Source organism: Felis catus, chromosome B1 (genome assembly GCF_018350175.1).
Source record: "Felis catus isolate Fca126 chromosome B1, F.catus_Fca126_mat1.0, whole genome shotgun sequence".
NCBI lineage: Eukaryota > Metazoa > Chordata > Mammalia > Carnivora > Felidae > Felis > Felis catus.
In genome coordinates this window covers 137142006-137165895 of record NC_058371.1, presented here as the reverse complement: position 1 = coordinate 137165895, position 23890 = coordinate 137142006, and the positions used below count along the sequence as shown (strand labels likewise).

The window sequence follows — 23890 nt, the reverse complement described above, 5'->3', positions numbered from 1 at the left end:
AATAAAAAAGATTCATTTTTCTCTAAGGCTTAATCGTGAATTATGTGAGTTTTGAATTAGATGAGGTGTTCAGTTGTGCATTTCTTGCATAAAATGTGGCTACTGGGATAAAGAAGAAAATGAAAACCACCTGGAATCTCAGTGCCTAGAAATAATTGCTATTACCATCTTCATACATATGTATAGAAATACTTTCTAATGGTGTCTTCCATGCTGTCTTATCCTATTTTTTGACTTAGCAAAAACACATGATGACTATTTTCACATAGTAATGAGTATAATAACTATATATTATTATACCATCTTTATGTACCACAATTTAATTGATTATTAAAAATATCTTAATAGGTGATTTCTAATTTTTTTCTCTTACACGTATTTATGAGTAGCTTTACAAATGAATATTCCTTGTACATATGTGTGCACATCCCTTATTATTTTCTTGCGATTTGTTTTCTAGAAATAAAATATAGCAGATAAGGAATATATGCATTTTAAAAGATTCAAAGAATGATTGGAGAATATATTGCCAAATGGTTTTCCAGGATGGTTGTACTAATAGCCCCAGCACCAGTATATGGTATACCCCTAAACTGGGCATTTTTTCTTTTAAGTTCTTTGACTGTGAGATTATTTGAGGACTAAAGGAAACTAAAATACAATGGAGCAATCATGATGATAAAATAAAAATTCAATAACATTTATTTTGGAAGTATTGTTTTGATTTTTCTCTAATGCAGTAAAAATTTGATATGCTTATATTAACAGCATGTATGGAGGAAAAATACATTTTTTACCACTCCTAAAAATTTTCTTGATAAAATATTTAGTCATTATATTTTTCTGTTATATCCTAGGCAGTACAATGTAGATTATAAGTTGGAGACTTACCTGAAGATTGCTAGGCTATATCTGGAGGATGATGACCCAGTCCAGGCAGAGGCTTACATAAATCGAGCATCATTGCTTCAGAATGAATCAACCAATGAACAGTTACAGATACATTATAAGGTAACAGATGAGTTGATTTGGAATTAATTTTGTATTGGAGAGTCCTACTATACTGAGATATTCCAGATATCTGATAAATGGTGTTATGCATTAGAAATTCTCTCTTTTATTTTTTGCTTTGATTTTTAATTTTTCCCCCTAATTGAAACATTTTCCCCTCTGTAGGTATGCTATGCACGTGTTCTTGATTATAGAAGAAAATTCATTGAAGCTGCACAAAGGTACAATGAGCTCTCCTACAAGACAATAGTGCACGAAAGTGAAAGACTAGAGGCCTTAAAACATGCTTTGCACTGTACCATCTTAGCATCAGCAGGTAAACATGTAATTTGTGCTTTCATAAACAGTTATCTTTGCTTAATAATTTCAGGTTTGTTATTATTGGAGGATTTAGTAAGGAATTATTTATTCTTCAAGGGGAGGTCTTATTACTACCATTATGGTAAATTTAGTTTAAACACTTTAAACAGTTAAAAACAGCAATAAAATAGATTGTTAACTTCAAAATTTTTTAAATATGCATGTATCAGTCTTATTACCTACATGTGTTAGGAGTAATTAAGAGAGATAATATGGAGTTTAGTTCGCCTAATAGATAACTTAAAAATTAATAACAAAATTATGTGAGAATTACATAAAGAGAAGTTAAAATTAAAATCTAGAGATTGATGATAATACACTGCTTTTGAGATCTTTTTTAACCTTCAAGCCTTAGTTTCAGATCTCACATTTATCCTTTTCTTTGGTAAATGTGAAAAATATTTTTTGTTCTCTTTTACTAAATTATAGCATGTACATCACTCAACTTATAAAGCAGAAAGGGCTTTGAGGAGAAATGCTGGTAATTCTAAACTGGCTTTTCTAAATCATTTTTAGAATGTCTATTCTTGATCTGTGTTTGGTTGAGAGCCTAATGACATGTTCACACTACACATTTCATTCTTTATGAAGCAGTGATCTTATTTATTACATTTTTGTTACTGAAAAGGCAATACATAACGTGGTACTGCTTCCAGTTCTAACGAGCTTTTACCAATTACTTGTATTTCCTTCAATGTAAAAGTGTCTGTGTCCCCCCCACCTTTTTTTTGTATAAATGGTAGCATGATATACAAACTTTCGCCACCTGTTTTTTTCCTGTACCTATATATCAGTGATCTTTATATGTCAATACATATCTCTCATTCTTTTTGATCTTCTATTGTTTGGCTTTATCATAATTTATTTAGTCAGTTACCAACAGTGCTATAGTGATTGTGCACATATATGAATATATATATAGGTTAAATTCTTGAGTCCCAGGGTATATACCTTTAAACTTTGGATAGAAATTATATACCACCCTTTAGTGTTACCTTCCAGGCAACAGTGTCCATGCAGACCTGATTTCTCACACCTGTATTACCAAATGTTTTCATCTTTGCTAATGGTTGAAAAGGTAGTATTTCACTCCAGTTTTAATTTGCATTTCATTTACTAGGAATGCTCTTGAGCATCTTTTCATATGTTAAGAAAAATCATTATTGAAAAACCTGTATTTTTTTGAATGAATTATCTGTTTATGTTTATTAGCCAGGCTTTGAGTTTTTATCTTGGTGACTTATGAAAGCGCCTCATGTATATAAGAAATTTAACGATTTTTTTCCCAATTTGTTGTCTCATTTTTGGTTTTGTCTATGAAATTTTTGCCATGCAGAAACTCTTTATTTTTATACGGTTAAATGTATTAATCTCTTTTTTTAATGGACTTTGGGTTTTGTTTCCTTGCTTAGAAAGGTCTTTCCTATTCTGAAATTAGGTATTTTAAATTCCCACATGTTTTCTTTCAGTACCTTAGTTTCCCACATCCTCAGATTCTGGTCTCAGAACCCCTTTACACTGAAAAATTGAGAACCCTTTCCTTTGCTTATGTAGGTTATATCTATTGATACTATATTAGCAATTGAGATAATAAATTTAAAAAATAATAATTCATTTAAAAGTAGCAATCATAAGTCCATTACATATAAATAAAAAGTGACATTTTTATCAAATAACTATATTTTCTAAAGTAAAAAAAGTTAAGAGAATGAAGTTGTTTTTACATCTTTTCAAATCTTATCAATGTCTATCTTAACAGACAAAAACTGAATTTTTTTTTAAGCTGAATTCTTAAAAGTACTTCTGTATTCAGCCTGCTTTGATATGTTGTTTTAAAGGAAGTATATGAAGAAAATCCAGCTCACAGTGTGTAATTGGAAAAAGGAGGCATGTTGATGACTTTTTCAGATAATTGTGATATTCTTTCATGCTACACTTAACTTGACCAGTGGTATAGTTTCTTATAGGTCAGTGGCAGTGTGGCATCTGAAACCGTATCAATGAACTTTTTGCACCTTGTTAATGTTAAAGTCTTGGTCTGTCTTGCGCTTGAATGGATCCTTTACTCCATTTTGTATCATTATGTTTGGTTGTTTGGATACTATTGGTTCACTGAGTTATGCAATCCAAATATTGACATACTTTATTATACAACATATAAAAATTACATTTGAATATATTACACCTGATCTTATCAGAAGAACCTTTAACTATTGGAAAGCTGTCAAGCTCATGGTGGCAGATAGAAGTTCTCTAAAATTCTGATTGTTTCTTAAAAATTCTAATTTTATCAGCGACAACAAATACTGTTGGTTGGACTTGATAGGCTTGCTTTGTTCATTTTTAAAAAAATATCTACCAAATACCCAAGTCTGAAAACCCATCATTTTGTCTGTTAGTCATTGTCTTACATAAATGGTGTTCAGCTTGCAGGGTTTCCTTGGGACAACCATTGTTCTTCGGTTTGCAGCAGAAGTGCTTTGCGTGCATTTCCCATTTTGTTGCACAGAATATTAAAAAGATGTGTTCTCATGTCGGTACTTAATAAAAATAACTCCTTTCTGCTGCAAGCTGTCTTTTGTTTTGACTGTTGAGTGTGTGGCACAATACAGTTCGTTGCCAGTGCCACAGCCTTGATTTGTGCGGTGGTGCCAGCTGTTTTAGCCGCCATTGCTTTCGCACCAGCAGTGTAAGTGCCAACACAGTGAAAAACATAAAGGATGTTTTTATACTATTATAAAATAGCATTGGCTCACCGACTGATCCCTTGAAGAGTCTTGGAGACCCCCTTTGAGAATTGCTGCTTTAGGCTTTCATATTTTATTTTGATGCTTCCTTCTAGGCACTATCTCCAACCGCCACCCCCCCACCCCCTGCCCCAGATTAATCACTAATTTAGATTAATGTTGCCTATTTCTCACTTCAATTTACCTGCAAGTCTTAATCCGTTTGGATTTATTTTGGTGTAGGGAATGAGATAGGGAATTACCCTTTTTTTTTGTCTAAATGGCTATTTGACCTAGTATCTTTTATTAAGTAATCTTTTTTCCCCTATTGATTTAGCACATTACAGATTTCTAAATCTAGTATTCTGTTCCGTTAATTAGCCTATTTATGGATATACTAGTACTATGCTACTGGCATTATCATAGTATTATTGATTTTATTTTATTGATTATTGCTTTATTATTTGGCAGGGCTATTCCCCCTTCATGACTTTTTTTTCCTAAATTTTCTTAGCTGTTTGTTATATTTGCTTTCTTTCGTTGTAGGCCATCGTGACACTCCCTCCTTATGTATCATCATGAACAATGATGAATTGACAATATATATTAAATATAACCGACAATATATATTAAATAAAGTACCTTTAACAGAGTAACATAAAGCAAGGTTACATATTGATCAGTTGACAAAAACAGTGTGTCCAGAGGCTCATAGGAGCCTAATCCTGTATTTCCCCTAGAAGTAGGAATTGGCAACAACTTTGTAGAACATAACTGCCACAAATCCCGAGAATTGGCTGTATATTTTAGTAGGCAAGAATGAAGTCATAACATAGTTTTTTATTGGGGAAATAGATTGTGAGAGTATTTGATGCTCATTTGTTTCCCTTAGGACAGCAGCGTTCTCGGATGCTAGCTACCCTTTTTAAGGATGAAAGATGCCAGCAACTTGCTGCTTATGGGATCCTAGAGAAAATGTACCTAGACAGAATCATCAGAGGAAATCAGCTTCAAGAATTTGCTGCCATGCTGATGCCTCACCAAAAAGCAACTACAGCTGATGGTAATGATCATGTCTTATAAATATGTGGGAACAAATATTTAGGTACACTCTAGTGAAAAGTGTGTTAAATTTGAAGCATCTTGATATCTTTCTATAATATTTTTATCCAACATTTGATGACCAAAAAAGGAATATTACATTGACTGAAGATGAGTATAATATACAAATATGGGTTTGAATTATAAAAGTAGCCCTATTGGAAAACATATTGTAGAATAATGCATTTTTGGAAACTGTAAGGGCAGAATTATAGACCTGGTTTTTTAAAAACTCAAACCCTTCGATAAGTACGTTAATTAATCTTAAGCATCAGTTTGTAACAGAGTATAATTATCCAGTCCTATTTTAGGTAGAGCAAAATTTGGCACAGTAACTTGCCTAAGGTTAATCAGGGTGAACGTTTTGCCTGTAAGAATAGAACTTGGTGTTGTGTTTCCTAGTTCAAGGATGTATTTGCTTATGTCAGGCTACCTATTCCAGAAAAGAAGTTTTTAATAAGTTGTCTGCTTATAGCATCAGTTACTTTGTGTACATTTGTCTACAGAGGTTTTGAAGAAGCTTATAACAGTAACATACATAATAATAAAAGTAAACACATAGACCATCAGAAACATGAAAAAGGTCAAGATAAACAAACATACAGATCTGTTAGACTCACTTCCTTGGATTCAGTGTCATCCTATACCAAAGAGAATTTATCTATAAAGAGTCGTTTATGCAGGGGTTTGCTAAAAGGTATTCACTTCACTCAGTCTTACTGGCTGTAGTTAAACCAGACCGCTGAAGGGATTATAGTGACTTCCTGTGGAATTTCTTTCATTTAATCTGTTCTTTAAGAAGCAAACTAATTGGGGGCCTGGGTGGCTCAGTTGGTTAAGCATCTGACTCTTAGTTTGGCTCAGGTCGTGATCACACAGTTTGTGAGGTTGAGCCCCACATCAGGCTCTGTGCAACAGTGTGGAGCCTGCTTGGGATCCTCTGTCTCCCTCTTTCTGCCCCTTCCCCACTCATTCTCTGTCCTTCTCTCTCAAAAGTAAATAAACATGAAAAAAATAAAAATAAAAAAATCAAGAAGCAAACTAGTTGATCCTCATCTTTCTTTCTAAAGGAGGTGTTTTTTTTTTTTTTTTTCTATAGGATATTTGTTATGCAGATCCTCAGGAAAAATTCCTTCACAATCTTAGAGTTAGTTGTGATTCTCCTGAACAGTTAGTTGTTTTTATCTTACTAAACAAACTATAAACTGTTTTTTTTTTTATCTTGGCTGCTAGAAAACTTGTTAAATTTGTAACCCAACTGTAAATAGTGTGTGTGTATGTATGTTGATTGTTGCTACTTTTAAATTCTCTTATCTTCTGTATATTCTTCTGAGCAGCTTTAAATTCTTTTTGCAAGAAGGTGTCTGACAAACTAGATAAAAGATAGATAAAAAGAAAAAGTTTCCAGAATTGATATAGTCAAGCCTCAGATTTGACTTTGAGTTTCTGGCCATGAAAAAAAAAATGTGACAAGAATGTAATCACATAATTCTTTCCTAAAAAGAAAGAGACTCACTAGGACCTCTGAGGATGCAAATGATTCTCAGATTTCTCATGTGGGACTATATAGAGAGGACAGGTGTTTTGTCATCTTCTTCCATTTTAGACCTTATTGCTTTCCTTACTTTAGACCTTATTGCTTTCCTTATTTATTTCTTTTGGGCATTTTTGTTTAATATTTTTGTTTAATGTTTATTTTTGAGAGAGAGAGAGAGAGAGAGAGAGAGAGAGAGAGAGAGTGTATGAGTGGGGGAGGGGCAGAGAGAGAGAGAGAGGGAGACACAGAATCTGAAGCAGGCTCCAGGCTCCAGGCTGTCAGCACAGAGCCCGATGTGGGGCTTGAACTCCCAAACTGTGAAATCATGACCTGAGCTGAAGTCGGACACTTAAATGACTGAGCCACCCAAGCACCCATGGACATTTTTTGTCTACTGGCATTACAAACATACATTAGCAATCTTGAGACTTTTTTTTTTTTTCATTACAATTAATTGTTTTTTGGTATATTCCTGGAGTTGTATAACATTACTACTAATCTCCTTTCTGCTCAATAGATTTGCCTGTGTTGGGCATTTTATGTAAATGGAATCACACAATATGTAGCCTTTTGTGATTGACTTTTCACTTAGCAAAATGTTTATCCATGTTGTAGCATTTATCAGTACTTTATTCCTTTTTATTGCCAAATAGTATTCTGTTATATGGATATACCACATTTTATTTCTTCATTAGTTGCTGGAAATTTAGGTTATTTTTACTTTGGGGCTATTAATAATGGTGCTATGAACATTCATGTACAAGTTTTTGTATGGACACAGGTTTTTAATTCTTCTGGTTATACACCTAGGATTGGAATGACTGGGTCGTATGATAACTCTGTGTTTAGTCTTTTGAAAAGTTGCCAGACTGCTTTCAAAATAGCTGTTCCTTTTTATATTCCTGCCAGCTGTGTGTGAGGGTTCTAATTTCTCCTTATTTTGGCCCACATTTATTATCTGTCTTTTTGATTTAGGCATCCTAGTGTGTATGAAGTGGTATCTTGTCATTTTGATTTGCATTTCCCTTAGGTTTAATGATGTTGAAGAGTTTTTTTGTGTACTTATTGGCTATTTTTATATCTTTAGAGAAAAGTCTACTCAGATCCTTTTTCAGTTTTTAAATTGAGTTATTTGTCCTTTTATTACTGAATTGTAGGAATTCTTTATATATTCTAGACCTGATCACTATCAGATGATTTGCCAATATTTTCTTCCATTCTGTGTGTTGTTTCTTCACTTTTTTGATGGTGTCCTTTGAAACATTAAAGTTTTTAATTTTGATGAAGTCCAGTTTATCTGGGTTTTTTTTGTTGTTGTTGTTTTTGCTGTGCTTTCAGTATCCTATCTAGGAAACCATTGCCTAATCCAAGGTCGTGAAGATTTGCCATGTTTTTTTCTGTAAGTTTTATAGTTGTAGCTCTTACATTCATTTGAGTTCATTTCTACATATGGTGTAAGATAGGGGTCCAATTTTTACTCTTTCCATGTAGGTATCCAGTTGTCCCAGCACCATTTGTTGAAAAGACTAGAAGTTTCCCATTGAATTATTTTGGCATCCTTGTTGGCAATCAGTTGACCATAAATGTGAGAGTTTATTTTTGGAATTTCAGTTCTTTTCCTTTATTCTATATGCCTATCTTTATGCCAGTACCACACTATCTTGGTTGCTCTTTTTTTTTTTTTTTTTTTAATTATTCATTTATTTTGAGAGAGGAGGAGAGAGCACGAGTGGGGGAAAGGCAAAGAAAGGGAGAGAGAGAATCCCAAGCTGGCTCTGTACCATCAGCACAGAGCCTGACACAGGGCTCAAAGCCACGAACCATCAGATCATGCATGACCTGAGCCAGAATCAAGAGTCAGATGCTCAATCAACTGAGCCACCCATGTGCCCTTTGGTTGCTCTGTAGTAAGTTTTGAAATCAGGATGTGCAAGTTTTTTTTGTTTTTTTTGTTTTTTGGTTTCTTTTTTTCCGATATTGTTTTGGCTTCTCTTTGAATTCTAAAATCAGTTTAGAATTCTCTTTGAATTCTAAAATCAGTTGTCAGGACACCTGGGTGGCTCAGTCGGTTAAGTGCCTGACTCTTGATCTCAGCTCAGGTCTTGATCTCAAGGTCTTGAGTTCAAGCCCCATGTTGGGCTCCATGCTGAGCATGGAGCCTACTTAACAAAATTGGGGGAGGGGGGCGCCTGGTTGGCCTAGTTGGTTCAGCGTCTAACTCTTGATTTTGGTTCAGGTCATGAGCTCATAAACTGTGATGATGTCACAAACTGATCTCACAAGCCCCACATCAGCACAGAGCCTGCTTGGGATTGTCTTTCTCCGTCTCTCTCTGTCCCTCCCCGACTCTCAAAATAAATAAATAAACTTAAAAAAAGTTTTTTTAAATTAAAATCAGTTTGTCAGTTTCTGCAAAGAAGCCAGCTGGAATTTTGATAGGGATTCCACTGACTCCATAGACAAACCTGGGGACTGTTGCCATCTTAACAGTATTAGGTCTTTCTATTTTCCCATTTATTTAGGTCTTTATATTTGAAAGTTGCTAAGAGAGTAGATTTTAAAAGTTCTCACCACAAGAAAAAAATTGTTTGAGGTGATGGATGCTATATGAACTTATGGTGATAATCATTTCACAGTGTGTACATATATCAATCATTATGTTGTATACCTTAAACTAATACAGGTCACATCTGATAAAGGGTTAGTATCCAAAATATATAAAGAACTTAACAAAATTCAATACCCAAAAAACAAATAATTCAGTAAAAAAATGGGCAGGAGACATGAAGAGACATTTTTCCAAAGAAGACATACAGAAAACTAATAGGCACATGAAAAGATGCTCAACATTACTCATCATCAGGGGAATACAAATTAAAACCACAATGAGATATCACCTCATATCTGTCAGAATGACTAAAATTAACAACACAAGAACAACAGATGTTGATGAGAATGCGGAGAAGGGGGAACCCTCTTGCACTGCTGGTAAGAATGCAAACTGGTGCAGCTGCTCTGGAAAACAGTACGGAAGTTCCTCAGAAAGTTAAAAATAGCGCTACCCTACAACCCAGCAATTGCACTACTCGGTATTTACCCAAAGAATATAAAACTACTGGGGCGCCTGGGTGGCTCAGTCGGTTAAGCATCCGACTTCAGCTCAGGTCATGATCTTGTGGTCCGTGAGTTCGAGCCCCGTGTCGGGCTCTGTGCTGACAGCTCAGAGCCTGGAGCCTGTTTCGGGTTCTGTGTCTCCCTCTCTCTCTGACCCTCCCCCATTCATGCTGTCTCTCCCTGTCTCAAAAATAAGTAAACGTTAAAAAAAATTAAAAAAAAAAAAAAACTACTGATTCAAAAGGAATACGTGTCCACTGATGTTTATGGCAGCACTGTCAACAATAGCCAAAGTATGGAAAGAGCCCAAATGTTCATCGACTGACGAATGGATACAGATGTTGTGTGTGTGTGTGTGTGTGTGTATTACTCATCCACCGGAGTGAAATCTTGCCATTTGCCATGACGTGGATGGAGTTAGAGAATATTATCCTAAGTAAAATAAGTCAGAGAAAGACAAATGCCATATGACTTCATTCATTTGGAATTTGAGAAACAAAACAGATGAACATGGGGTGAGGATGGGGGGAGAGAGGCAAACTAGAAAAACAGACTCTTAACTATAGAGAACAAACTGAGGGTTACTGCAGGGGAAGTGGGCGGGGTGGGGGATTGGTTAAATGGTGGTGAGGATTAAGGAGTGCACTTGTGTTGCACACAGGGTGGTGTATGGAAATGAGGAATTACTGGATTCTACACCTGAAACTAATGTTACGCTGTATGTTAACTAACTGGAATTTTTTTAAAAATTTGAAAAAATCCTTGTAATTAAAAAAACAACAATATTATATGTCAATTATATCTCCATAAAACTGGAAAGAAAAAAAAAGAATTGGGTGAGCCTAGCAAGTCAGGCACCTTCAGAATGGGGCCTTGTGTCCAGTGCTTCATCAGGCCTTATATTACTTCACTTAAGGGAGGATGCTATGGCTGATCTCTCATGGTTAGCTGGCCCTACCTTCCAGACATTTCTCATCTTTGCATCATGGTAAGGTACTTACGGAGTGACCAAAAGAAAACAGGTATTTCTACTGAGCTGTACATGCACTGACTTTATCAAGCTTGTAGAACAGGTTGCTAACAAAAGTTTGTGCTCCTACCAAGAAAAGTAAAGTTAATCAATCTGACAGCTACCATAAGGAAGTAAAACTTCAAACCTTAAGGGTTAAATCCATTCAGCCAGTTAGTAACTATTTGCTAGTCACTCATTTTCTAAATATGTTATTTGTATTTAATTGTATACTATTTAAACTCTACTAAATAAGGCATTTTCCTTACTTTTAAAATTTGGTAAGAGGAATAAAGACAATGATTATGGGTTGTTATGTGTCTAGAAGTTTTTAGAAAAAAAGGATGAGTATTTTAAAAGCGTAAGACAAGTCTCACTTAAAACTGTCTAATTTATATTTATTTAAGGTTCTAGCATCTTGGACAGAGCTGTTATTGAACACAATTTGTTGTCTGCAAGCAAATTATATAATAATATTACCTTTGAAGAACTTGGAGCTCTTTTAGAGATTCCTGCAGCTAAGGTATTTTCTTGTTTCTAATATATAAAAAAAGAAGTTAAGAGACTAAACTATTGCTGTAGTAAGAAAATATGTAATTGATAAGTATTGGCAACTACAATAAAAATACACATAAAAACCTCAGGAAAATGGAAATAAATTATTTGAATGTTACAATAGTACTGTAACGGAATTGTCTTTGTTTTTTGCTTCTTTTAAACTGTATTTTATTTATTTATTTATTTATTTTTAATTTTTTTTTTCAACGTTTATTTATTTTTGGGGGGACAGAGAGAGACAGAGCATGAACGGGGGAGGGTCAGAGAGAGAGGGAGACACAGAATCGGAAGCAGGCTCCAGGCTCTGAGCCATCAGCCCAGAGCCCGACGCGGGGCTCGAACTCACAGACCGCGAGATCATGACCTGGCTGAAGTTGGACGCTTAACCGACTGCGCCACCCAGGCGCCCCTGTATTTTATGATAAAGTGAACCAGAATGAAAATCTTAAAGGGGTTTTGGGTTGTGATACCCATTTCGAGTGGTGTCTGTTTAAATCCAGTTCATTGTAGTTTCTGATTTCTGACAAACTTAAGATTTTGATACATGCCTTACTTTTTTCTGCTCTGGATTGACTCACAGGTTAAATATTTCATCTCTTTGAAAGAATGACTGTGGTAATTCTCCAGGCTATTCTCTTGTAACTTTTCTGCTTGATTTATCTTAATTTGACTGAGTTACTAGGAAATTAATTTCATTTTTAGTCACGATAAGAGTTTGATTGGCTGTGTACAAATACCAACAAAGTACCAATAGTACGTAGAGGGTATTTCAGGTATCATTTACAAAACATTCTCTTAATTTTAAATAAGAGTAAAAACAAGCAATCAACCTTACATTTACCTAACTTGCATACCTTACAGTCATGTAGTAATGATTACATCCCCTTTTATCTGTTGAGAAATTTTAATATAGAATTCCTAACATGGTTCCTTTACTTGTGCATATTTAATACACAGTACAAGAAGTGGAACAATTTGGGAACCAAAGCTTAAGTTACCATTAAAAGATACTTTTTCTTAGGCTGACACTTAGGGAAGTGAATATATATTTAACAATAAATGCTAGTCACAGTCTGTTTAGGATTAATCATGAAGATGGTCAGAATTACTAAAATGACTAAGTCATAAGCCAGTTTTCTTACATATAATAAATATGAAACATGTCTTTAGGAACTAGGTAGAAGACCTTTTGGTTCCCTTTAATTGTCTTTTAAATCCTCTTTTAATTCCTATTTATTTATAATTTTTTAATGAATGATTGCTTTTATTTTTTTAAGTAACCGCTCTACACCCAATGTGGGGCTTGAACTCTTAACTACAAGATCAAGAGTCGCATGCTCTACCTACTGAGCCAGCCGGACGCCCCTTAATCTCAAATCTCAAATTTGAAGATCATTCCTCCTTATAATTTTTTCTTCAAAAATATTACTTTCTTAAAGAATTTATTATTATTATTATTTAAATGTTTGTTTATTTTTGAGAGAGAGACAGAGTGTGAGTGGGGGAGTGGCAGAGACAGAGGGAGACCCAGAATCCGAAGCAAGCTCCAGACTCTGAGGTGTCAGCCCAGAGCCTGATGCGGGGCTTGAACTCACAAACTGAGATCATGACCTGAGCCGAAGTTGGACACTTAACTGACTGAGTCTCCCAGGCACCCCACTTTCTTAAAGAATTTTTTAGGTGATAAACACTGTGAAAATTTAGATGAAGTAAAAGGAAAAACTACTTTGGGTGTTCCTGTGTATGCATGTCAGTAAGAAGAAAAATTGTTAGTTTGATTTTAAGCAGAGGAAAAAGTTGTTAAGATCACTAGATTCTCGTCCAAAATCTGACAACAAGAAAAACATCCCAGTTAACTTAAAGTAATCGATTATTCCCAGGGAGAATTGGGGAATAAAATAGGCAGCTTTACTAGATTCACTGTTGTAATGGACAGCAGATGAATGCATACGAAAAGCATGTGGGTAGCTAAACCAAGAGATTTCAGTTCTTCTATATGTGAGTAACTAACGGTTGGATATGATAATTAAAGTTTGTGAGAATTTTTTTTGGATTTTCTTTTACAGGCAGAAAAGATAGCATCACAAATGATAACAGAAGGACGTATGAATGGATTTATTGATCAGATTGATGGAATAGTTCATTTTGAAAGTAAGTTTTGCTTATTTCTGTCATAATGAAATGGCAGTAAACGGTTGTATATTTGTGATTAAGACACGTTGAACAATTTCCTTTAACCCAGCATATTACTACTAGAATGAGCTCATTTTCCAAAGAAATAATTTAGAATAATTTTTATGAGCTTATATTTAAGAATCTATTTAATACAGCATTTTTTATGCTGAAGAAAAATTGGAAGATGGAATGGTCTTACCAGTTTTTTCATTTACCCATCAAACATAGATTAACCACATACCATGTATCAGGCATGTGGGAATGCCAGTTGATTTCCTCTTCAGCAGCTCATTAAATTAGTAGAGACAGACAGATAAGTTGATCTCTTGACTCTCTCATTGTGTATTACCTCCTCAGCCCCTATTCCTACCTCTTTACACCCTGGACCTTCCTATAACTGGAACTGTTCTACCTGTAAAGTTTCAATTTGAAATGCCCCATTCTCACAACGTTTTCCCTGTCTTTCTAGCAGTCTGTGTCAGTTGCTTCCACTTTAGCTCTTCCTTGACTACCTTCGAGCCTCCAGTCCATTAACTTTTACTTTTTTCCAGTCAGCTCAGCCCTTTTTTGTCTTTACTACTCTTTTCCATCCATGGATTCCATGATTCATTATTCCAGTTACTGTTTCACAAATGCCCTAGATCACTTGCCTGTTAACTTTTTGTTCTGGCTGTCCAGCAAAACTTCAGCTGGGATGAACCCATTCTCCATCTTTTTCATTCCAGTATGTGAGTAGCTAACTAACATTGCTGGAGATTGATACCACTGCAAAGTCAAGGTCTTGGGTTCTCAGCAGTACCTGGGATTCTTGATACATTTCTCTAGGCTACTCTTCTTTTCTACTCTGCAAGGGGTATTTCAGATTTCATTTTTCTTAAATCTCTGGCTTTTCTCCTTCATTCTCAGCAGCAAACCTTGTTTCATATTTCACAGAAAAAAAAAATCTGTCAGGGTGAAATTAAATTAACTTCTTTATCTGATTTATAAAACTTCCGAATTTTACAGGCACCTGGGTGGGTCAGTCGGTTAAGTGTCTGACTTCAGCTCAGGTCACAATCTTCGGGTGTGTGAGTTTGAGCCCTGCAACAAGCTCCATGCTTACAGCTCAGAGCCTGGAGCCTGCTTCGGATTCTGTGTGTCCCTCTCTCTCTCTGCCCCTCCCCTGTTTACACTCTGTCTCTCTCTCAAAAATAAGTAGACATCAAAAAAAAAAAAAAAAAAAACCTTCTGAATTTTAAATATCATCTAGTTCTACCTTTTCCTCCTTTGTGTTTTGCTGGAAGTGTGTTCTGTCTTCCTTTCCAGTTCTTCTCCTTGTGCTTTGGCTCCCTTCTTTGACTGCTGCCCCTATCCCTCAAAAACAGGTTTTTAGGAACCTAAAATTAGCCATTGTTTTGTCAGTTTTCACCCTTGCTTGCTCTGTTGGCTTCTTTCCATCAGTGTTTAAACATACTTGGCTGTGCACCTGGTAGCTCAGTCAGTTCTAAGTATCCGACTCTGATCGCAGCTCAGGTCATGATCTTGCAGTTCATTAGTTCAAGCCCCACGTTGGGCTCTGCGCTGGTGATGCAGAAGCTGCTTGGGATTCTGTCTCTCCTCTCTGCCTCACCCCTGCATGTCTCTATCTCTCTCTCTCTCAAAACATAAATAACTTAAAAAAAATTTTTTTTAATATTTAAACTTACTTGGGTCTCTCCCATTTTAGCAAAAAGACTTTTATCTTTCAGACCTCATTTTAATTTTTTAGCATTATCGAATAGCATTGATCCTTTACTCCTTTTTGAACTGTCCCCACCACCCTGTGCCATCATGGCTTTTGTCGTCTCCTTCACCCCCTTCTCCTGCTTTCCCTCCTCCTCCAGGTATTCTTCCAGTCCTCTTCGTAGATTCTGTAGTGCCTTTAAGTGTAAATATTGGAGTTGCTTAGGGCTTATTCCCAAGGCCTTTTCCTCCTCACTCTACTAAATTTCCTTGGTAATCTCATCTGTTCCCATTGATTCAGTTGCTATCTTTGTGCAGACAATGCTCAGATTTGCCTTTCTAGTGTAAATTTCTCTTCTGAGTCCTAGACCTAGTGGTGCTAATTGTATTTTCCACCGGACTGATTGTTGGACATCTCAGAATGGACATATCCAAAACTGAATTCACCATGTCTCCTTCCTGCCTCCATCCCACAACCTGCCAGCCAGCCAACCAACCAGCCAGCCAAAAGCTACATTATTCACTTTCTCCAGCATTTCTTATCCTTGACCCCTCTTCTTCACTGCCCAGAATCCTTTCAGTTTTACCTCCTGCGTGTATCTGGAATCCACATACTTGTCTTCATTTCTTACTGTCACTAGCCTATTGTGAAGCCTCTCCCACCTTCTGGGCTTTTTCCCTCACATCTACAATTGCTCCTTTCTAGTCCAGTTGCTGTAGTATAGCCAGAATGATTGTGATCTTTATTTTTTTTAAATGCAAACAAACAAAACAAATATAAAAAACAAATTGTTAGGTCATGTTACTCTTTTCTTTGGCACTGTAATGAATGGCTTTCCCCATGGCTTATAGAACAAAGTTCTATGAAGTCAACAGGTGCTGCCTGATCTTTATAACTTTCTCTTTCTAATCCAACCACATAGGTCTTTTTGTTTCTTTCTAGCACTATAAATTCCTTCCCACATCAGACATTCTGAAATACCCACTTCTCTCCACCAGCATCCTCTCAGCTATTTTTGTTCCCGTGTCTTAGTTTGAGCAACGTTAATTGGTAATGATTTTCCTGACTCTCCAGGTTAGGTATGGCTTATAGTTCTATATTCTTTGGTCACTCTGAATTTCTTCCTAGCATTAATCAGTTATTTTTATTTCTGTAACCATTTGTCTAAATGTCAGTTTTTGCTTCCCAGCTAAGCTTCCTGCTGGTAGATATTAAGTCTCTTTTGTTCTCATCATATATGGAACATGTGTTCCAGTGCCCCACACATTCTTAGTGGGAAGTAAATAAGTATTGGAAAAACAAACAGTACATAATGAATAGTTTAGCAGACGTGTCACCAAGTGAAAGGACAGCTTGATAGAGTAATATTCTTTCCAGTTTTCTTAATTTAAAGAATTGCCATGAAAAATATGTTCATAATAACAAGTATTGCAACTATAAACAAAGATAAGAGTTCATCATATCTTTTCTCCCCCTTGCATAACTAGTACTAATCTAAAGCTTCTATATGCTTATATAGATATGTGAAAAACATAGTTTTTTTTAACTTAAAAATAATTTTAAGCACACAGTGTTCTACAGACTTTTTGAAATAATCATGCACATATTTTCAAGTCAGTAGACATAAATCTAATTTATTTGTTTTAATAGCTATGTAGAATTTCATAGAGTTCAACTGTTCACCTATTGATGAACATTCAAGTGGTTTCCTTGTGCATATCTTTATATATGGTACACTTACTTCTATAGAGCAAGGTCTCAAAAGTGATAACATTCCATCAAAGGACATATGTATTTTGATCCTTAATGGATACTGCCAGTTTGCTTTCCAGAAAGGTGTAGCCATTTGCACTTTCACCAATATGAGGAAATGAAATGTTCAACAGCTATATATTGTTCCTCTTTTTATCTTTTGCTAATTGTGGGGGGAAATACTACATTATTGTTTTAATGTGCATTTCCTTGGTACTGGGGAAGTTTAATATCTTTCCATGTATTACTGGCCATTAGCATTTCCTCTTCTGTGGAGTTGATGTTAGTTCTGGTCTGTTTCTTTCCTGGCCCCACACCTCTCCTTCAGATCTCTCAGCATCAATTTGCTATAGCTTTTGGTTTAATGATAATTTAAACTCTTTTTTGTTAATGTGTACAAATATTTTTTACCATTCTGTCAGTCGTGTTTTTGAAGTAAGGCAATGCATACCATAAACACAGTTTAAAATTCTTATGCAGCCAGGGGCGCCTGGGTGGCTCAGTCGGTTAGGCGTCCGACTTCAGCTCAGGTCATGATCTCACAGACCGTGGGTTCAAGCCCCGCGTTGGGCTCTGTGCTGACAGCTCAGAGCCTGGAGTCTGCTTCGGATTCTGTGTCTCCCTCTCTCTCTGCCCCTCCCCTGCTCATGCTCTGTCTCTCTCTGTCTCAAAAATAAATAAAAACATTAAAAAAAATTTTTTTAATGAAAAAAAATAAAATTCTTATGTAGCCAAATATGTCACTTTTTAATTTTATGGCTTTTTAGTTTCCTGTATTAATTTAAAAGGTCTTACTTACCTTGGGGTAAAACTAATATTTTTCTAAAATTTCTTCTAATATTTTTATTTACTGTTTTATATTTAGAAATTTAATCTGTCTATAGTTCATTTTTGTATATAATTTTAAGGTATGGGCTAGTTTGTCTTTTTTTTAAGATGTATTGTTAATTTGCAAGTGCTATTTATTAGGTAAAACTTACTTTCTGATCTTTGACCTATATTAGCTTCCACATGTATGTTTGGGTCTCTTTCTATTATCAGTTTCTTTCCACTGATCTGAAACAATATGGTAATAAACAAATTTAGACTAAATCTTACTGTTGGAAAAGCATCTCCTACCCATCTACTAATGTATTTTTGTTGAATTGAAGTTCACATAACATTAACCATTTTAAAGTGAACAATTCATTGGCACTTAGTATGTTCACAGTGTTTTGCAACCACCCACTCTACCTAGTTCCAAAACATTTTCATCTTCCCAAAAGGAAATCTTGTGCCCAGTAAGCAGTTACTCCTCATTTCTCCTCCCAGCCCCTGGCAGCCACAAGTCTGAATTTTATCTCTATGGATTTACCTATTCTGGATACTTCGTGTAAATGCAGTCATACACTAAGTGAGCTTTTGACTTCTCTAACTTAACATACTCCTTTTTTCCTTTTTAAGGCTGAATAACATTCCACTGTAGAGATACCCTACAATGTTGCCACTGTTTCTAATTTGCAAAATTCTCTTGACTGTTCTCAAACATCATTTCTTCTGTAGTTAATAACTTTATCCTATGTAGAAAGCAAAACAGAGATCAGGGTGATTATCTTTGTAAGTTTTTAAAATGTATATATTGATAGGGAAGGACTGTTATTTTTATGATACTGCATCTTTCCATCTGGGACCATGGTTTGTGTCTAAAGTTATTTTATGTCCTTTATTAAAATTTTTTTATTTTAGTTTTTTTCATTAATTCTGTGCCTATTTTTGTAAATTTGGGTGCTATTTTGAATTGATGTTCCCCAAGTCTATCATTTCTTTCTTTCTTTGTTTATTTATTTTTTGAGGGAGAGACAGAGTACGAGCAGGGAAGGGGCACAGAGAGAGGGACAGAATCTGAAGCAGGCTCCCAGTTCTGTCAGCACAGAGCCTCACGCGGGGCTGGAACTCACGAACCGTGAGATCGTGACCTGAGCTGAAGTCGGATGCTTAACCAACTGAGCTACCCAGGCACCCATGAGTTCATCATTTCTAACTGTATATTGCTGGTATAGAGAAAAACCTTGTGTTTTCATGATGAATTTTTTTGGTTTTTGTTTAATCAGTAAAATATGTGTCCTTCAGAGTCAAGTAGAGACAGTTTTGACTATATAAATAGATTTGCTTTCTCCAGTAGGTGGCAGTGTCTTGTGAATCAAGAAAAACTGGTGATGAGATGGCTCAGTGAGGCTTTTATTGTGGTGGTTTTTGTGACTGAGGTGCTTTGATTGGTTGGTTTTATTTTGTTTTCTTGAATAATAATATGTATCTACGTGTATGTGTTTTGGTTTTGTTTTATACCATGTGCCAGTAATTTGGGTACTTTCCTTAATTATTGCTTAATTAGCTTTAACTTTATTAGCCAAGATTTTCAGAAGAAACTTTTAAAATTAATACTGCTATAAATTATCTTTTAACTCACATTCCATATGAATATATGGAGTAATGTATGGAGTAAACTCTGTACGTTTTTCTTTTTTTGTTTAGCACGAGAAGCCCTGCCAACGTGGGACAAACAGATCCAGTCACTTTGTTTCCAAGTGAATAACCTTTTGGAGAAAATTAGCCAGACAGCACCAGAATGGACAGCACAAGCCATGGAAGCCCAGATGGCTCAGTGAATCCTTACAAAACTTCTGTGCACACTACATCTTTTTCAATGTTGTACAGATTAATTTCACTGTCTCTCCAAAGCATTTGCATCATGACCTTACGTATTTCAATCCCTTTTATGCTGGATTCCATTTAAAGAAGACATTAGAACAGAAAGTGCAAGCATTTAAAAATATGTAGTTACCATATATTCAGGGTCTCTATGTATCAAGCTAACTCAAATGTTTTGAAAGCTTTTTCTTTAAACAGAGTAAGTGAAATATCTGTGGCTAAAAAGTTTGGGATTTGTGATAACTTTGTAGTCATGTAAAACTTAAGTGCTTTGTGCCTCTCCAAATGTGGTAATTCTAATAAATGGAGAAGTGAGCCAAATAAAAGTAGTACTTTGTTTCTAATTAGTGAATGGTGTTTTGTTCATTTTTCCTTTCAATGCAACAGTCATCGATTTATACCATATGCTAGAAATGCAAAGACAGACCGTAATGCCTGTTCTCCAGGCATTCAGAGTCACAGAGCCGATAGATGGTATGCGTAATACTTGCAGTTGCACCAAGTACTAGATCACATGGGGAGGAGCTTTTTGGGTAGCAGAGAGATCAGGGAAGGCCTCTCAGGATTATTGCAGGCTAGCTTTATAGGGAAAATGGGGAAAGGACTTCTTAAAAAAATTTGTGGGCAGGTTACAGTTTCAGCTCCAACATGTGAAGAGCTTGGAGGGCCTGACTCCATTTTCACAGTAAGAAAAAGGCTGAACGGGCTGAAAATCAATGGCTTCTCTTATTTCCACCGGAGAATTGAGGCCACGGGACAGACCACCACAAAATGGAAAGACAGGCAGGTAGAATCGCAGTTGAGAGAACTTATTGGGAGCAGAAGCTTCTGGAGCAGTAACTGATATGAACCGTGAAACGGTAACTGACAAGTTACTGGAGGCTGAGTGTAAACTAGCTGGAAGGTTAAAGCCCCCTGAGGGCCCACTCTTAGGAGAACCCCTACACTTTCTAGGATTCATCCCCAGGAACCCCATCAGAGTCTCAGGAGCATGATTGGGATCCCCTTGTTTTTCAGGCAGGGCAGGGGAGGGGAGGGGAAAGTAACTATTTTGAAATACACCTGGATGATTTTCCATGACAAAGACCTGCCCTCTAAGGAAAAATACCATTACCAGAGCCTTGTCTGACATGGGGCAAGTGCAGTTATACAGTTCTAGCCCTCTTGAGTCTTCTTGTGTCATGTAAGAGAAGGTGGCGGGAGGTTTCTGAAGGTCACAGCCCAGGGACTCAGTTAGTAAAAAACAGAGATAGAATCAAAGATTATACATTGCTTCCCAAATCTGTTCCATCAAACAGGGCTCCAGTGTAATAATAGTGGAATTCATGAGCTGCAGGACACACTCCTTAAGAAAGAAGTCTTAGGTAAACAATACAACAGGGAAGAATACAAACGAAAATAGAGGAAACAGAAGTCTCTGACACAGGTATAGCAAACATTAAATGCAACCCAGCTCCTACTCAGATTAATATAAAACCTTATACTAAAAGGCTAATTGCCTCAGTTCCTATTACCTGATACATTATGTCTGCCTTTCAACCAAAAAACTGCAAGGGGCATAATGAAAAAGCAAACAAACAAAAACAAAAACACAATTTGAAGACACAAGTCCAGCATCAGAATCAGACAGGTGTGGCAGGGATGTTTGAATTAATTAGACCAAGAATTTAAAATAGCTATGATTAATTTGCTAAGGGTTTTTAATGGGAAAAGTAGGCAACGGGCAATGTAAGTAGAGAGATGGGTGATGTAAGTAGAGAGGTGAAAACTGTAAGAATTAAAAGGAAATGTTAGAAATAAAAAACAGAAATGGAGATGTCTTTGATGGACTAATCATCAGACTGAACACACCCTGAAGAAAGACCAGTGAGCTTAAAGATATGTAGGTAAAAACTTCCCAAACTGAAATGCAAATAGGAAAAAAAAAAAAAAGAAAAAGAAAAACAATATCCAACAACTATGGGACAATTATATAAATGGTAACATAGGCATAATGGGGATACCAGGGAGAAAGGAACAGAAGAAATATTTGAAACAATACTGGCTAACAATTTTCCAAAATTAATGATGGGGACACCAAACCACGGACCCAGGAAGCTTAGAGAACAGCAAGCATGATAAATACCAAAAAAATCTACACCTAAGCATATCATATTTAAACTGCAAAAAAACAAAGACAAGAAAATCTTGAAAGATGCTGGGGGGGAAAAATCTTTTTTGTAAAGGAACATGAATAAGAATTATACTGGATTTCTTGTCAGAAACCATGCAAGCAAGAAACTGTAGATATTTAAGATGGTGAAAGAAAAAACTTACCAATGTAGGATATTAATCCAGCATAATTATCCTTTAAAAGTGAAAGAAAAATAAAGACTCTCTGAGGAAAAACTAAAGAAATTTGTTGCCAGGACACCTGCCTTATAAGAAACGCTAAAAGTTCTTCAGAGCAAAGGAAATGATACTTGGGTAAAGGAAGAGCATCAGGGGACAAATAGATGAAGGTAAAATAAAATATTTAAAAAAAGATTTTACTTGGTCTAATAGATAACTTTGTTCCAACTAACAATGGTAACCATTTTTGAATGTTTATACTGTATGGTAAGTAAAATAATTGACAACAATGATGGGAGGCAGGAATTGGGAATATTCTAAGATTCCTGCACTACCCATGAAACAGTACAGCGTTATTTAAACATGAATTTAGATTACTTGAAATGTATATTGCAAACTGGAAGACAACTACTGTCAAATTTTTAAATATATATATATATATATTTGATATTCTAAGAGAATCTACAAGCTAAAGAAAAATCATATGGTTGTATCAACAGGCACAGAAAAAAAAAACAACAAGCATCTGACAAAATCCAACACCTATTCATGATAAAAACTCTCAGGCAACTAGGGATAGAGAACTTCCTCAACTTGATAACATTTACAGAAAAACCTATTACTGACATCATATTAATGATGAGAAACTGGGCACCTTGGGTGGCTCAGTAGGTTAAGCATCTGACTCTTAGTTTTGGCTCAGGTGCTCAGGTCATGATCTCACGGTTCACGAGTTTGAGCCCCAGGTCGGGCTCTGAGCTGACAGCTCAGAGACTAGAGCCTGCTTTGAATTCTGTATCTCCCCCTCTCTGCCCCTCTCCCACTCATGCTCTGTGTCTGTCTCTCTGTCTCTCTCTCAAAAATAAACATTTTTTAGTATATGTGCTGCCGAAGCAAGCACAAATAAACATTTTTTAAAATGGTGAGAAAATAGATTGCTAGATTATTTATTCCTAAGATTGAGAATCTACAAAAAATCCTGTGGCTAACATCATACTTAATAGAAAATATATTACCAGTATCTTTCCCCCTAAGATCGGGAATAAGGCAAGGATGTCTACTCTCATCATTCCTACTCAACATCATACTGAAAGTCCTAAGAATGCAATAAGACCAAAAAAAGAAATTAAACTTACACAGATTGGGAAGGAGGAAAAAACGGTCTTTGTTCACAGTTGACATGATTGTTTACACAGAAAATCCCAAGGAATCAGAAAAAAAAAAAAAAATTCCTGGAACTAAAAAACAATTATAGTAAAGTTGTAGAATACAAAATTAATATACAAAAGTCCATGGCTTTCCTATATATGTCAATGAACAGTGGAATTTGAAATTTGGAAATGTATGTGTGTAGCGAAAATAGGGAATTATATGAGTGAAGAAGTGGCAGGAGGATAGGCTAAAGAGGTAAACCGAGGCTATATTATGAAGGACCAGGGAAAATCTGGGGTCTTTTTTCAGAATGTTCATAGTTTAACTTGTGGCAGGCAGTTTATATGATGGAGTGGAAAGATGGTAATGGGAGTGGCAGTTACTAGAGGCAGGTAGACTAGTTCAGGAGCTATGTGCCTGATTTTCCAAAGAGATAATTAGGGTTTGAACTACATTCATGGCAGTGAAGATAAAGAGAAGAGGTCAGATTGATTCATTCAATAAATGATTTGAGTGGGTATCTAGCAGGTGTCGGGCATTGTTCTAGGCACTAGGGATATAGCAACAAACAAAATAGGTCATCCATTGGGGGTGTCAAGTGGAATTTAAGGGACAGAAGCCAGTGTCTGATTAGATGTGAGGATAAGGGAGAAGGGTGTGATCAGACAACTCAG

General features: G+C 35.9%; 1 protein-coding gene across 2 annotated transcripts in view; it reads left to right on the top strand.

Annotated features, from left to right (window-relative positions):
- The window catches only part of COPS4 (COP9 signalosome subunit 4), a 42266-nt gene extending 22189 nt beyond the window's left edge, over positions 1–20077 (top strand). Inside the window, exons 5-10 of one of the 2 annotated variants that reach the window (XM_003985225.6) lie at positions 858–1011; positions 1177–1327; positions 4990–5160; positions 11266–11381; positions 13483–13567; positions 19557–20077. In XM_003985225.6, the coding sequence (XP_003985274.1) occupies positions 858–1011; positions 1177–1327; positions 4990–5160; positions 11266–11381; positions 13483–13567; positions 19557–19690 (811 nt within the window). In that variant the 3' untranslated portion in view covers positions 19691–20077. The remainder of the gene's footprint in view (positions 1–857; positions 1012–1176; positions 1328–4989; positions 5161–11265; positions 11382–13482; positions 13568–19556) is intronic. The other variant, XM_003985226.6, reaches the window with a different exon arrangement.
- Positions 20078–23890: the final 3813 nt, after the last annotated feature.